Raw genomic sequence first — 12,039 nt, 5'->3', positions numbered from 1 at the left:
CAATATAAATATTTATATATATTGCAAAACAGACATTAAGACCAAAACCACAAAAAGAAAGGGGGTTGTTATATAACAACAAAGGAGTCTAGACAACAGTGTCAACTTCTGCATCTGATACCAGTGAACCTGAACTACGTGGAGGAAGCATAAACAAATCTGAGGAGAGGAAGATTGCTGCACATTTAGAAGGCTTCCATACTCAACCTTCATTAGGAAGCACACTTCTGACCAAAGGAACCTAACAGGCATGTAAGGAGGAACATCCCATTCAGCAGGAACAAAAGACACATTCCAAACCATCACACAGAGTTAGGCTCCAGCATACAGCAGGTACCAGGCATGCAGTAAGTCTCACTAAGCTTCAGAAGACTGGAATCAAGTCAGTAACAGTAACAAACAAGACATAACAGAGGAAAACTAGAAAATTCGCCAACATGTGTACTTTACAAACAGGTTCCTGAACTACTAGTAAGTCACTGAGGAAGCAAAAAGAGACCCTGAGACGGATGAAAACAGAAATCCAACACGCTGAAACTTGGAGAACAAATGCACAACAGAAATGGCAGGAAGCGAAAAGGGAGAGGGAAGCAGGGAGGAACCCCTACACCTTCAAAACTGCCTCGTGGAAATAATAATGTCATCATTATCATCATTATCACACACACAAAAACTATAAATCAGATCAAGTCATTCCTGTGCCCATGAGCCAAGAACAGCTTCCCATTACTAAAAAACAAAGAGTTGGCTGGTAGAGCAGTTGATTTGCAAGGCACAGTGAAAAACAGAGAGGGAAAGACAGTGAAATGCTCCATGCACTGGTTGACTCCCAGGTGCCCACAACGGCTCAGCGCATACGCCATAAATGAGCCAGGACTTCCCTCTGGTCTCCAACACGAGGAGCAGGAACACCAATATTTGACCCATCATGTGCTGTCTCCCCAGGTGCATCATGGGAAGCTAAATTAAAAGCAGAGTAGCTGGGATTCTATCCCAGGCACTTCAGTACGGGATTCAGATATGTCATGCAGCAGTTCACCCCACTACACCACAAAGCTTTCCCATAACTTCTCATTCTATCCACAGCAAAAATTAATTTAAAAAAAAAATTAAAGGTTGTGTTCTTGTCCCAAATTACCTCCTTTACGTCTCTGTTCAAATCTTATCTTCTCAGCAAAGCTACCCTAACCATCCCAAGCATATCTTCAGCATCCAGGTCTCAGCTCAGACCTGTACTTCCTTTACTCTCAGCACTTGCCACCCTGCCCACTGTTTATTTTTGTATGCAATTTTAACCATCTGACTCCCTTAATGACAACAAAACTTTAGATGGGCATGGATTTTTTTGAGTATTTACATATGTATTTCAAGCGTCTAGAACTGTGCCTGCCATGCAGTAAATATGAAGTATCAGTCAAACGGATGAACAAGTTGTATCGGACACCTGCTACAAACCAGACACTGCCCTAGGGAGCACAGAACTGGGAGCACAGTTAGCCCCATGATTATTTACCAGCCAATGGAGGCACACAGTACAAAGGGCAACATCCAGGGAGTGGACCTTCCAGAGGAGGAATAAAATAAGCAGGTTGACTTTAGTATGAACACTCTTGCCAGGAAGGGCAAGGCAGCTGCAGAGGCATTTAAAATAGGAGCTCCTCATTGTGTATACAGTAACAGAATTACTCAAGTTCCCACTACATACTGGAAAGCAACCTTAATTTTTTTTTTATTTATTCTCATTTTATTTGAAAGAGAGGGAGAGCAAACATTTTTTTAGTTCACTGCCCCAGATGCCTGCACCAAGCAGGTCTGGTTCGGGCCAAGGCCACACAGATGGAAAGGGCCCCGCTGCCTCTAGGGTGTGCGTTAGGTAGGAAGCCGGGTCAGAAACGGAGGAGCCAGGACTTGAGCCAGGCGCTCTGGTGTGGAACATGGACCTCCCACACAGGTGCTTGAGCTCTATGCCAAATCCTCTTCCAGAAAGCAACTTAAAAACAAAGAAAAACTGTCATGTAGATTATTAGTCTATACTTAAACATCTACTCAGTATTATAACAGCTGCTCACTTTTTAAGGCAACCTTTTGTAGCCAGTCTCTCCAACTCTCTAAAGTTTATAAATACAGCACTGGCTGAATAGAAAGTGAAACTGCGCATCTCGCAGAAGACAAAGTTTCATGACATCTATGAAAATAAAATAGGATCACAAGGAAACTATCAACTTTCAGTTGAGAGAGTGGTGAAGACAGACTGAAAAGTGTTAGACTATGCAAGGCGACTCAAAGAACATGAATAAAGTATTCAGCAAAGGTAAATAAGAACCCTTAGCCGATATGGTGATGTTCTCGAATTGTGCAAAATGCACACTTTCTGTAATCTCATGGAAAGAAATAAACACTAAAATAAAAGATGTTATGGAGCGCTTTCATGCTTGAGTCAGAAAACTGACACACAAAAGCCAGTCCCTGTTTATCACACATACACACACACACACACACACACACACACACACACAAGATGAAATGTGAGGTTAAGGATATGTCACTTCAGCTTGATTTAGCCATTCATGATGCACACAAAATCTCAAAACATCAAAGTGAACACCTTCAATATGCCACATTTTTATAACAACCGAATTTCTATAAAGCTAGAAAGCAAATAACTGGCTGATTTGACCTAAATTCTAGTATTTAACTTGAAACTTCTGAAGGTTCTAGGTTTAATTTCCAACACACTTTTCCCTGTCACATGTTCTAGCCATCACCAACACTATCACAATTATATATATAATTTTTTTGCAAAATAATGCTTCATTCATATGACAAGTTACTGAAAGACGACCCTTTTAAGCAATTTCTGTCCTCTTTGAGCACAGAACAAATAGTGAAAACCAAAAGAGAGAAAATAGACGACTGAGATGATGATTTTCAGATCAAATCCTTGGGTGAAAGCTGAATCAATGCATGCTTAATGAGAACTGTTTTTAATAAGCTAAACAGAAAGTAATGTTTTGTGGCATAGTCCGCTGACGTGGGGGTGGGACAGGATTTAATTAGAATCTTGGCTAAGGGTGTAATTTGTCACTTGGACCACAAGATGGAAGCACTGGGCACACAGAAGGCAAATAGGAACAACACAGCCTCTTCAGAATTAAAATTGAAAAATCAAAACACACACATTCCGAACTCATTTTATAAACATGTGAAATTAACAGAGTGAATTCTGATACATAGTTCTGAAGACATTTCCCCACCAAACTCCATTCATTTATGACCTTGAGTAACTTACACTTAGAGAAGTTTTGAATACCAGAAGAAATAAATTATTGAACAATTCTTTGAAAGGTGGGCATGGAGAGAAAAATAGCAGTTTGATTAGATCTACACTAACACAGAGGAATTGGGGTACAAGCAAATGTAATACAACCTGAGTTTTATCACTAAATGATCTTACACATTAACACTAGATTTATTATTTTTCCTCACTTGCTGCCATTCTGTAGCTACAGGTACATTAAGACTTTAGGAAATACACCTAAGACATAATATATAAATGATAATTACAACTATTACTAACATTACTATTCCTAATATAAAACAATTAGAAGATGCTCAAAGCAAGAGAATTCACTTTCATCCGCACGAAGCATTTTCAGCCCAACTTAAAAGCAGACGAAATACAGATTATTCAGCCATTATTAGCACTTGCTGCTGTTTCTGCTCAAGGATTCCGTGTCAGTATGGCAGCAACACTTGGAACTGGAGCGCAAGACTTCCTGTGGGTCCTGCAGCACAGCTCAACAGTTCAGTCCCTGCCCTTTCTGAGGGAGACCCACACTGGGTGATGGTCCTGGCCTCAGCCCAGCCTGGTCCCAGCCGCCGCAGGCATGTGGCAGCTGAACCAGGGAGTGGAGATCCCTGCCTCTATCGCTGTACCTTCCAAATAATAATCTTTTGTATTTTTTAAAAGATTTTTTTTAATTTCAAAGATATAGAGAGGAGGAGAGACAGAGAGGAAGACTGGAATTCCATCCGATGATTCACTCCCCAAGTGACCTCAAGGGCTGGTGCTGAACTGATCCAAAGCCAGGAACCAGCAGCTTCTTCTGGGCCTCCCACGCGGGTGTAGGATCCCAAGGCTTTGGGCCGTCCTCGACTGCTTTCCCAGGCCACAAGCAGGGAGCTGGATGGGAAGCAGGATTGCAGGGTTAGAACTACTGTCCATATGGGACCCTGGCGTCCTCAAGGCGAGGACTTTAGCTGTTCAGGCTACCACACTGGGCCCCAAATGAAGCATTTTTAAAAGACAGGTTTTAGCTGATATCAGGAAGTATTTTAGGATACCCATTTGGCAATATCAAGGTAATGATTATATTACACAATCTCCAACAAGCACAGAGAGAGTATATTTACTATTAACTTATTATTATATCGGACGTATTTAGCTTTCCCTGTTCCTCAAAGTTTAATTTCTATTTGCATCATACTACATGGCTGCCCCTCTAAAGTTTTAGTTGTGGCTCTGCATTCTGGCACAGCAAGTTAAGCCCTCATTTACGACAGCCATGTTACAGCAAGGGTGTGGGTTCTAGCTCCTCCGCTTCCAATCCAGCTTCCTGCTAATGCACCGGGGGAGGCGGCAGACGATGGTCCAAGTCCTCAGATCCCTGTCACTCAGAGGAGACCTGGAAGAGGCTCGGCTCCAGGTTTTGGCCTACTCCACCTGGCTGGCAAGCGATCTGTGTTTGATTCTGCTCCCTGAATAACTAACTATAACACAGAAACAAATATATTTTTAAAATATTTTAAACCCTTTCCCTGAACAATCAGCAGCTTATAAAATAGCAGTGCAGAGCTTTTCTGGCAGAGAAAACTATATCCAAATCCTTCTGTAGCAAAGATTACTGCTTCAAATTAGTTCAAAGGAAAAGCAAGTCAAGGCACCATTTTTTATTTTTTTTATTTTTTTTAAAGATTTATTTTTATTATTTTTTCATTGGAAAGGCGGATATACAGAGAGGAGAGACAGAGAGGAAGATCTTCCATCCGATGATTCACTCCCCAAGTGAGCGCAACGGGCCGATACTATGCCGATCCGAAGCCAGGAGCCTCTTCCGGGTCTCCCACGCGGGTGCAGGGTCCCAAAGCTTTGGGCCGTCCTCGACTGCTTTCCCAGGCCACAGGCAGGGAGCTGGAAGGGAAGCGGGGCTGCCGGGATTAGAACCGGCGCCCATATGGGATCCCGGGCGTGCAAGGCGAGGACTTAACCACTTGCGCCACCGCGCCGGGCCCAAGGCACCATTTTTTAAACAACGCTGCCATCTGCTGGAAAATACGGAAATGTAACGATTATCTCCCAGTAGGTATTCTGACCTCCTAGTGACCTAAGAAAAGCCTGTAATTCTGACCATTTGATTTGTTCTTACAGTTACTTTTAACAATTTGTTATGACTTCAGTCTATTTAAACACTAAACACAAGCACACACTAGGAGCTTCAGCACAATCCTGGTCTCCGGCAGCACCTAACTTCTTAGCAGCACTGGAATTAGCAGCTGGAGCCAGGAATTAACCAAGGTACCCCAGCATGGGACACAAGCACCTAGCAGAGCCTTCCCCAGCGACTCCTACTTGTAATGAGAACAACTCAGCGCTGAAGAATTGATCCATTTATCAAAAATAAAATGAAAAGTATGACAATTACGTTCAAATTTCTAAAATTTCATTATCATTTCCTTTTTCAGATTTTAATTTTGATTTTCCTTTTTCTCAGATTGTAAGTACTTCAACTCTGCGGACAGATGCTTTTTCTGTCCCTCCTTCACGTCCAGGCACAGGGGCATGAAATGCAACAAGCATCTGTTTTGAATGAGGGGGACAAACCATGTGAGAAGGTGGGAAGCCATCACATCACCTGAGACAGTGCTCAGGGACCTAACCTCAGCATGACTCAAAACATCAAAAACACTGGCAGCTTGACAACAAAGCACATCGCCCAGATGCATTTTAATTTGTGTTGCAAAGTGAAATGTACAATGATTCCTGTTTTCCTCTTCTGTCTCTCCCAATCCAATTGAACGTATTAAAGAACGTGTAAGGGGGATACAGTTGTGTGAGACAAAAGACAGAGTAGGTGTCACAGCGCTGGCACAGCCACATCCTATCTATCTCCTAGATCGAGTCCTGGTTACTCCACTGTGATCCAAACCCCTGCTAACAGGCTGGCTCAACGACCAGTCTTCTCAGAGGGGACCTGGCTGGGGTTCCTGACTCCTGGCTTCAATCTGGCCTAGCCCTCGCTGTGGCAAGAGAAGTCAACCAGCAGATAGAGTAGGTCTTTCTCTCATTCTGCTTTTCAAATAAATAAATATGAATATCAATCAATAGATGATTTTAGAAAAGAAAGGACGCAGGTAACAGAGTCCTCGGTAGGTCAGAAACTAAGGCCACCGAGTGCAGAACGCTCTGCTTGGAGCCGGTGCCTCCGTGAGAAAACAACGAACAGTATCAGGAAAGATGAGAGCAAACCAAAGTACCCACTGGCCTGGCAGCCATAGAGACACACGCAATGCACGTGAAGAGAACCCATGTGGGTTTTTCAAACACAGAAGCCATGAGAAAATCTCAAGCTGGAACTAGGGGCAGATGGTAAAAGCCAACCCAACGATTGGGCAGCACCGTCAGTGTAGCCCCAGCCTGCTGCTCGCATTCTTAAGGCTCCCTTGTGAAGGGCTGTACATGAAGGACTCCTGAGCAGAGAACACAACTCGGAGTAATGTCTCAGAGCCCTGTGGGAAGCTACCGGCCTGTACACTGACCAAGGATTCACGTGATAAGCGCACTGATTTCAAGAAAAAATAAGGGTAGGCTGCCAAAGACATGTAAGAAGTGCAGTCTGGAACCAGAAAAACACACAATGGAAGCCCGTGCCAGGGCACAGTGATCCAAGCCTACACTGCGGCACCAGCATCCCATACGGGCTCCAGTTCATATCCCCACTGCCCCACTCGGATCCAGCTCCTTGCATTTAGCCTGGGAAACAGGGAAGGATCCAAGTTCTTGAATCCCTGCCTCCATGTGGAAGACCCCTAGATGATCAACTGCCTTCAAAGGGTCTGATGGTATTAATAAACTATTGACCATCACTCAGTAGTCCACCTGTATTATTGGTTCCGTGCGCGAAGTCCATCACCGCGGGGCAGTGAACAGGTGATGCATTGAGTATTGGCTGTTCTATTTTGAACCCTGCCCCCGCCAAGGCACCTGGGAAAGCAGCAGCAGATGGTCCAAGTGCTTGGATCCCTGCACTCCTATGGGAGACCCAGATGAAATACCTGGCTCCTGGCGTCTGCCTGGCCCAGTCAAAGCTACTGTGGCCATCTGAGCCATGAAACAGCAACTGGAAGATGTCACTTTCCCACTCTACCCCACTATTTAAAAAGCTTTAAACTTAAAAAATTAAAAAAAAAAAGTAAGTTCCATACTGATACCGGGCTCTGTCTTGTTTCCTCCCAAACAAATAACAATGAAATAAAAGTATCTATGAACAGGTGAATAGATAAACAAGTACCCATACCGTGATATATCACTCAACAATAAAAGCAATAAACTATGGCGCCGCACACAGAGACAAAGTTGAGGAGCAGAAACCGGCCTAGAGGCTAAGGCTTCAGCATCCTGTGAGGGGTCGGTCTTCCACTGGAAGCTGCAGCCTGAATCCCACCTGCAAACCCAGGGACGGAGCAAGGCCGGCTCCACTCACTGGATTCTTCCCACCAATGTGGGAGCCCTGGATGGTGAACCCCAGATATCTGTGCCAGCGGTTGTAGGTATCTGGGAAATAAACCAGCGTCTTTGCCTCTCACATAAGTAATAATAATAATAATAAATGACTTTAGGGAAATCTATCGAAAACATCGTTACTAGAAAAGGCTTTGGCTACTTCTCTGATCACAGATGATAAGCAAATGCGAAGGACATGATTCAACTTTGGAAGGGGAGTCTCGGTGTTTGGCGATATTACCAGGACCGCTGCCTCTCGCTTCCAAGTCAGGATCCTGAGCATGGGTCAAGACTACTTTGCCGCAAGGATGCCAGGGGTTCGAGCTGAAACTGTAGCCCACGCTCTTCGTGGCAGAAGCCTGAGACCCTCCGCTCCCCACTGATGGATCAACACTTGGTTTGGAACACCAAGCCCTCCCAGTGAACTCCCCTGGGAAAGCGCTCTGCTTCTGGGCACACACTCCGCCTCTGGAGCATCCCCAAGAACACTCCACGTGCGCTCTCGGATTGCCCAACTCCTGGAACAAAGACCCTCCAAGGAAGGGATCGCTGTCCCTTCCCCTCCTCTGACAGCTTTGATGGTGAGGAAGGTGACCAGCACCTGCGCCTGGGTGCCACTAGGAAAGGGACCCACCTAGGAAGCCCCAAGCCCAGGCGGGAGGAGGTACTTCTTCAAGCACACCCTTCTCTGCCACTCTCCAACGTGAAGGACTTATTCCCGGCCCGGAAAGAACAAAACTGAGCCCCAGACCGGGGGGTGGGAGGGTGTTACAAGCGGTGCGTGTTGCGGAGGACCAACCCGGGCGCATCGCGGGAAGGCGCGGGGCGCAGGGGCCGTAGACACGGCCAGGGAAAGGCGCACTGAGCCACGGCGGGCAGAGGTCCGGCGCCGGAGGGAGGACAGCGCGGCGGAGCCATCCTAAGCGCCGCTCAGTGACAGAGCTGCCCGGACGCGTCCCCTTCGCCCACCGGTCCTCACTTCGCCACCGCTTCCCTGGTCCCCAGCTCACCTCTCCAGTTCTTGTACTGCGGGACATAGTAGTATTTGTTCCCGAACTGGTCTGTGCCCACGTGCTCCCGTACTTCCTTTGACAGCGCACTCCACAAGGCGCGGAACACACCCCTGGACCAGCCCATGCCTGCCGGGCAGCCGCCTCGTCCCCGACCCCACTAGCGCCCCACAAGCAGCCACACACTCTCCCACGGCCGACTCCGCCCACCGCGTCCGAGGAGGCCCGCCCTCTTCCCGCCACCCTGACAGGAATGACGCTCCCCATTGGTCATCGCACCACCGCCTGGCCAATGGGAGGCTCTGTTGTTGCAGCGCCGGCCGCCGGGCGCTGTCATGGCGGTGGCCAGCCCTGCGAAGCTTGTGAGGAGACGGGATGCTCGGCTTTTTGTCCGCGCGACAACTGGGTTTAGAAGACCCAGTTCGCCTCCGGAGAGCGGAGTCTACACGGAGGTAAAGAAAATCTTGCCCTTTTGTCTAACGGGTCCGTTAGAATCCTGACCCAGTGACTCTTAGCCTGGCCACAAACTTGCCAGTCTCAACTGCTTTGCTTCCGCTCTGTTTGGTCTCTTCTCTCTGTGGCTTGCAAAGACAATCGCCTTCTGTATACTGAGGACACTTTTCCCCGCATTTTTCTTTGTTTTCTTCTCTTTTTAAACTGTCCCAGAGAATTACCGTCCCGAAAGATTAGCCTGCGGTTGTGGGGCGCTCACCTTCTTGCCAGGTAGTAAGTCAAGAGAACATCTTTTAGCGTGATTTATAGGAAAGATGTGGACGAGGTGAATTCTTTGAGCTTTTCTTTACTTTGGAAGAATTTTATTTCAAAGTCAAAGGAAAGCTTTGCTGGGTGCATTATTCTGGGCTGACAATTTTTTGCTTTTAGAATTTGGAATGTAACTCTCCATTCCTTTCTGGCCTATAGAGGTTCCTGAGAGATATTAGCTGTGAGTCTGATTGGCATTCCCCTATACGTCAATTGATTTTTTTCATTTGCACATTTAAGGATCTTATGTTCAATTGAAGAGAGCTTGATGATCATGTGTCATGGTGAAGATTGCTTTTGGTCAATCCTATTGGGAGTACCCCTCCTGTATGTTGTTTCCTGATTCTTGCTTCATTTAAGGAATTTTCCATTTGTTATTTCATTGAATACATCATTAACCCCAGCTTTCTCTTTCTGTATCTTTTGGAACTCCCATAACTCTTGAACATATTTTTTAGCTTGATTCAGTTCCTCTTCCAGCTTTTTGATTGTTTCCCCATTGTGACAAGAAATAGCTTCCAATTCTGAGATTCTTTCTTCTGCCTCACTCACTCATCTTTGAGGTTTTCCACTGAATTTTTAATTTGCTCCATTTTGTTTTTAGTTTCTAACATATCAGCTTTCATTTCATTCATTGCTGTTATTTCCTGCATAACATATTTCTCAAATTCCTTGAACTCCTGCATTTGCTTCTCATTGTTGATATGAAGCTTTATAACAAGTTTTTAAAATTCTTTATCCCCTTTTTTCTCAGTGTATTCTTCAGTTAACTGAGGTTTTCAAAGGCTTTTACTCCTGGTCATTGTACTTCTGGTTAGCAGATTCTTTTCCTTAGGACAGGTTTCTAAGCTGTATTGCCCATAGGTCTACAGGTTGATTTTAGTGATTGCGTTTGGTATCCACTTCTTTGTTTGCCATCACTTGTGCCACTCCCTCCAGCAAGTTCAATTCCTGGGCTCTTGTGTTAGGCTTCCACAATAGTCTCCTTGGCTCCAGCTCCTGGCTTACCACAGTTCACCCCCTGTGATCCCACTCAGCCTTTCTCTTGCTCCCTTCTCAAGCAATGCCCAGAATTAGGGAGATGCCAGCTGTCCTGAATCACTGGGTGCTGGTTTTGCTAGAACCTGCTGGCTGTTAGGTCTGGTGGCCACCCGGATCTGTTTTGGTTGGAGGCAAGGTCAGTACTGTTTTTGTGGGACCAGTACAATGCTCTGAGCAGGAGTTCAGTTTACTCCTGGCTTAGTGCATGCACAGCTTACTGCTGTATCCTCCCACCACCCAAGTCTTACAACCTTTGCCACAGTACACAAAACGGTGGCTGACAGACATGGCACTGGTGGTGGCCTTTAGGAGCTGTTGTGGTTAGAATCTATAGGGTGCCATGTCGGTGCTGTTTTTCCTGTGGGACCAGTGCTTTGTGCTGAGCTGGAAATAAGATTGCTCCCGGTTTAGCGCTTGTATAGCTTACTGCTGTCCCTCCGGTGCTACAGCCTTTGCCACTGTATACAAAATGGTGACCAATATGGCACTGATGGAGGTGAGGGCCATGAAAGCCACCCTGTTTCTGCACCACTCCACTACTCTGGGTCGGCTTTGTCTCTACTCATGGTGAGATCAAACAAACGAGCAGGATGGGCAGTTCTTTGCCTCAGTTCATCTCCTGATCTCCTGGTGAGCTTCCCTTCCCACCTTGCCTCCATTAGAGCTCTCATCACTGGTCATCGACAGCTGCCCACCACTTGGTTGCTGCAACATGGCTGCGTTGTCTCTGCCGCTTCCTGGTGCCCCTCTGCTGTCTGCTTCTCCTCTACGATTTCCTGGAATCTGTCCTCTCTGCTTCATCCTGGCTAGTTATTCTCCATCAGTTTGACAGTAAAAACCTGTCCTCACCCTGTAACCACCATATCGCTCTCTCCATATCCAGCATGCTTTATTCTTGAATTTTGTATTTGTCTTGTAGAAACACTGGAAGGAATTAAGAAAAAGTCCTGTAATTTAAGCTTTTGTCCACTAGGTGTCCTCAGTTACATAAGGTTTAGGATAATGCTGAAAGTAATCTACATGTAACTGTTGATATTTTTTTAACTGTATAGTCTTTTGAAATCTGAATACCTTTGAATATATAGTAGAAAATGTAAGCTTTTATTAGGTTTTGTACTTTATATAATCTTAATGAAATCAGCATTTTTTATATTAAATTACTTGTTAAATTTCACCTTTTCTCCTCTTTTAATTTTTAAAGAGTTTTGGGCCTTGAGTTAAACAAAGACAGAGATGTTGAAAGAATCCATGGCAGTGGAGTTAACACGCTCGACATTGAACCTGTTGAAGGGCGATAGTAAGTTTATTGTATCACTATAGTCATTTTTCTTCCTAAGTGAGATGCTTTAAGACTTTGCTTTTTCATATTATTATAGAAACTTCATAAAAATTTGTAAAAACACAAAAAATAGTAGAAATTCAATATCTCAAAAAAATTTTAACTGA

At 45.2% G+C, this 12,039-nt stretch overlaps 2 protein-coding genes across 2 annotated transcripts in view; one reads left to right on the top strand and one right to left on the bottom strand.

Annotated features, from left to right (window-relative positions):
* NDUFAF2 (NADH:ubiquinone oxidoreductase complex assembly factor 2) overlaps positions 1-8,964 on the bottom strand; it is a 132,397-nt gene extending 123,433 nt beyond the window's left edge. Inside the window, exon 1 of the mRNA XM_040977584.1 lies at positions 8,791-8,964. Within this exon, the coding sequence (XP_040833518.1) occupies positions 8,791-8,917 (127 nt within the window). The 5' untranslated portion in view covers positions 8,918-8,964. The remainder of the gene's footprint in view (positions 1-8,790) is intronic.
* Positions 8,965-9,094: 130 nt separating this feature from the next.
* The window catches only part of ERCC8 (ERCC excision repair 8, CSA ubiquitin ligase complex subunit), a 31,232-nt gene continuing 28,287 nt past the window's right edge, over positions 9,095-12,039 (top strand). The window contains exons 1-2 of the mRNA XM_040977583.1: positions 9,095-9,242; positions 11,795-11,890. Coding sequence (XP_040833517.1) covers positions 9,166-9,242; positions 11,795-11,890 — 173 coding nt within the window. The 5' untranslated portion in view covers positions 9,095-9,165. The remainder of the gene's footprint in view (positions 9,243-11,794; positions 11,891-12,039) is intronic.

The sequence above is a fragment of the Ochotona curzoniae genome, unplaced genomic scaffold (genome assembly GCF_017591425.1).
Source record: "Ochotona curzoniae isolate NIBS_2020 unplaced genomic scaffold, NIBS_Ocur_1.0 contig_2754, whole genome shotgun sequence".
In the NCBI taxonomy this organism is placed as follows: Eukaryota; Metazoa; Chordata; class Mammalia; order Lagomorpha; family Ochotonidae; genus Ochotona; species Ochotona curzoniae.
Note: the sequence above shows the minus strand (reverse complement) of the source record. Positions and strands in the feature narration are given on the sequence as shown.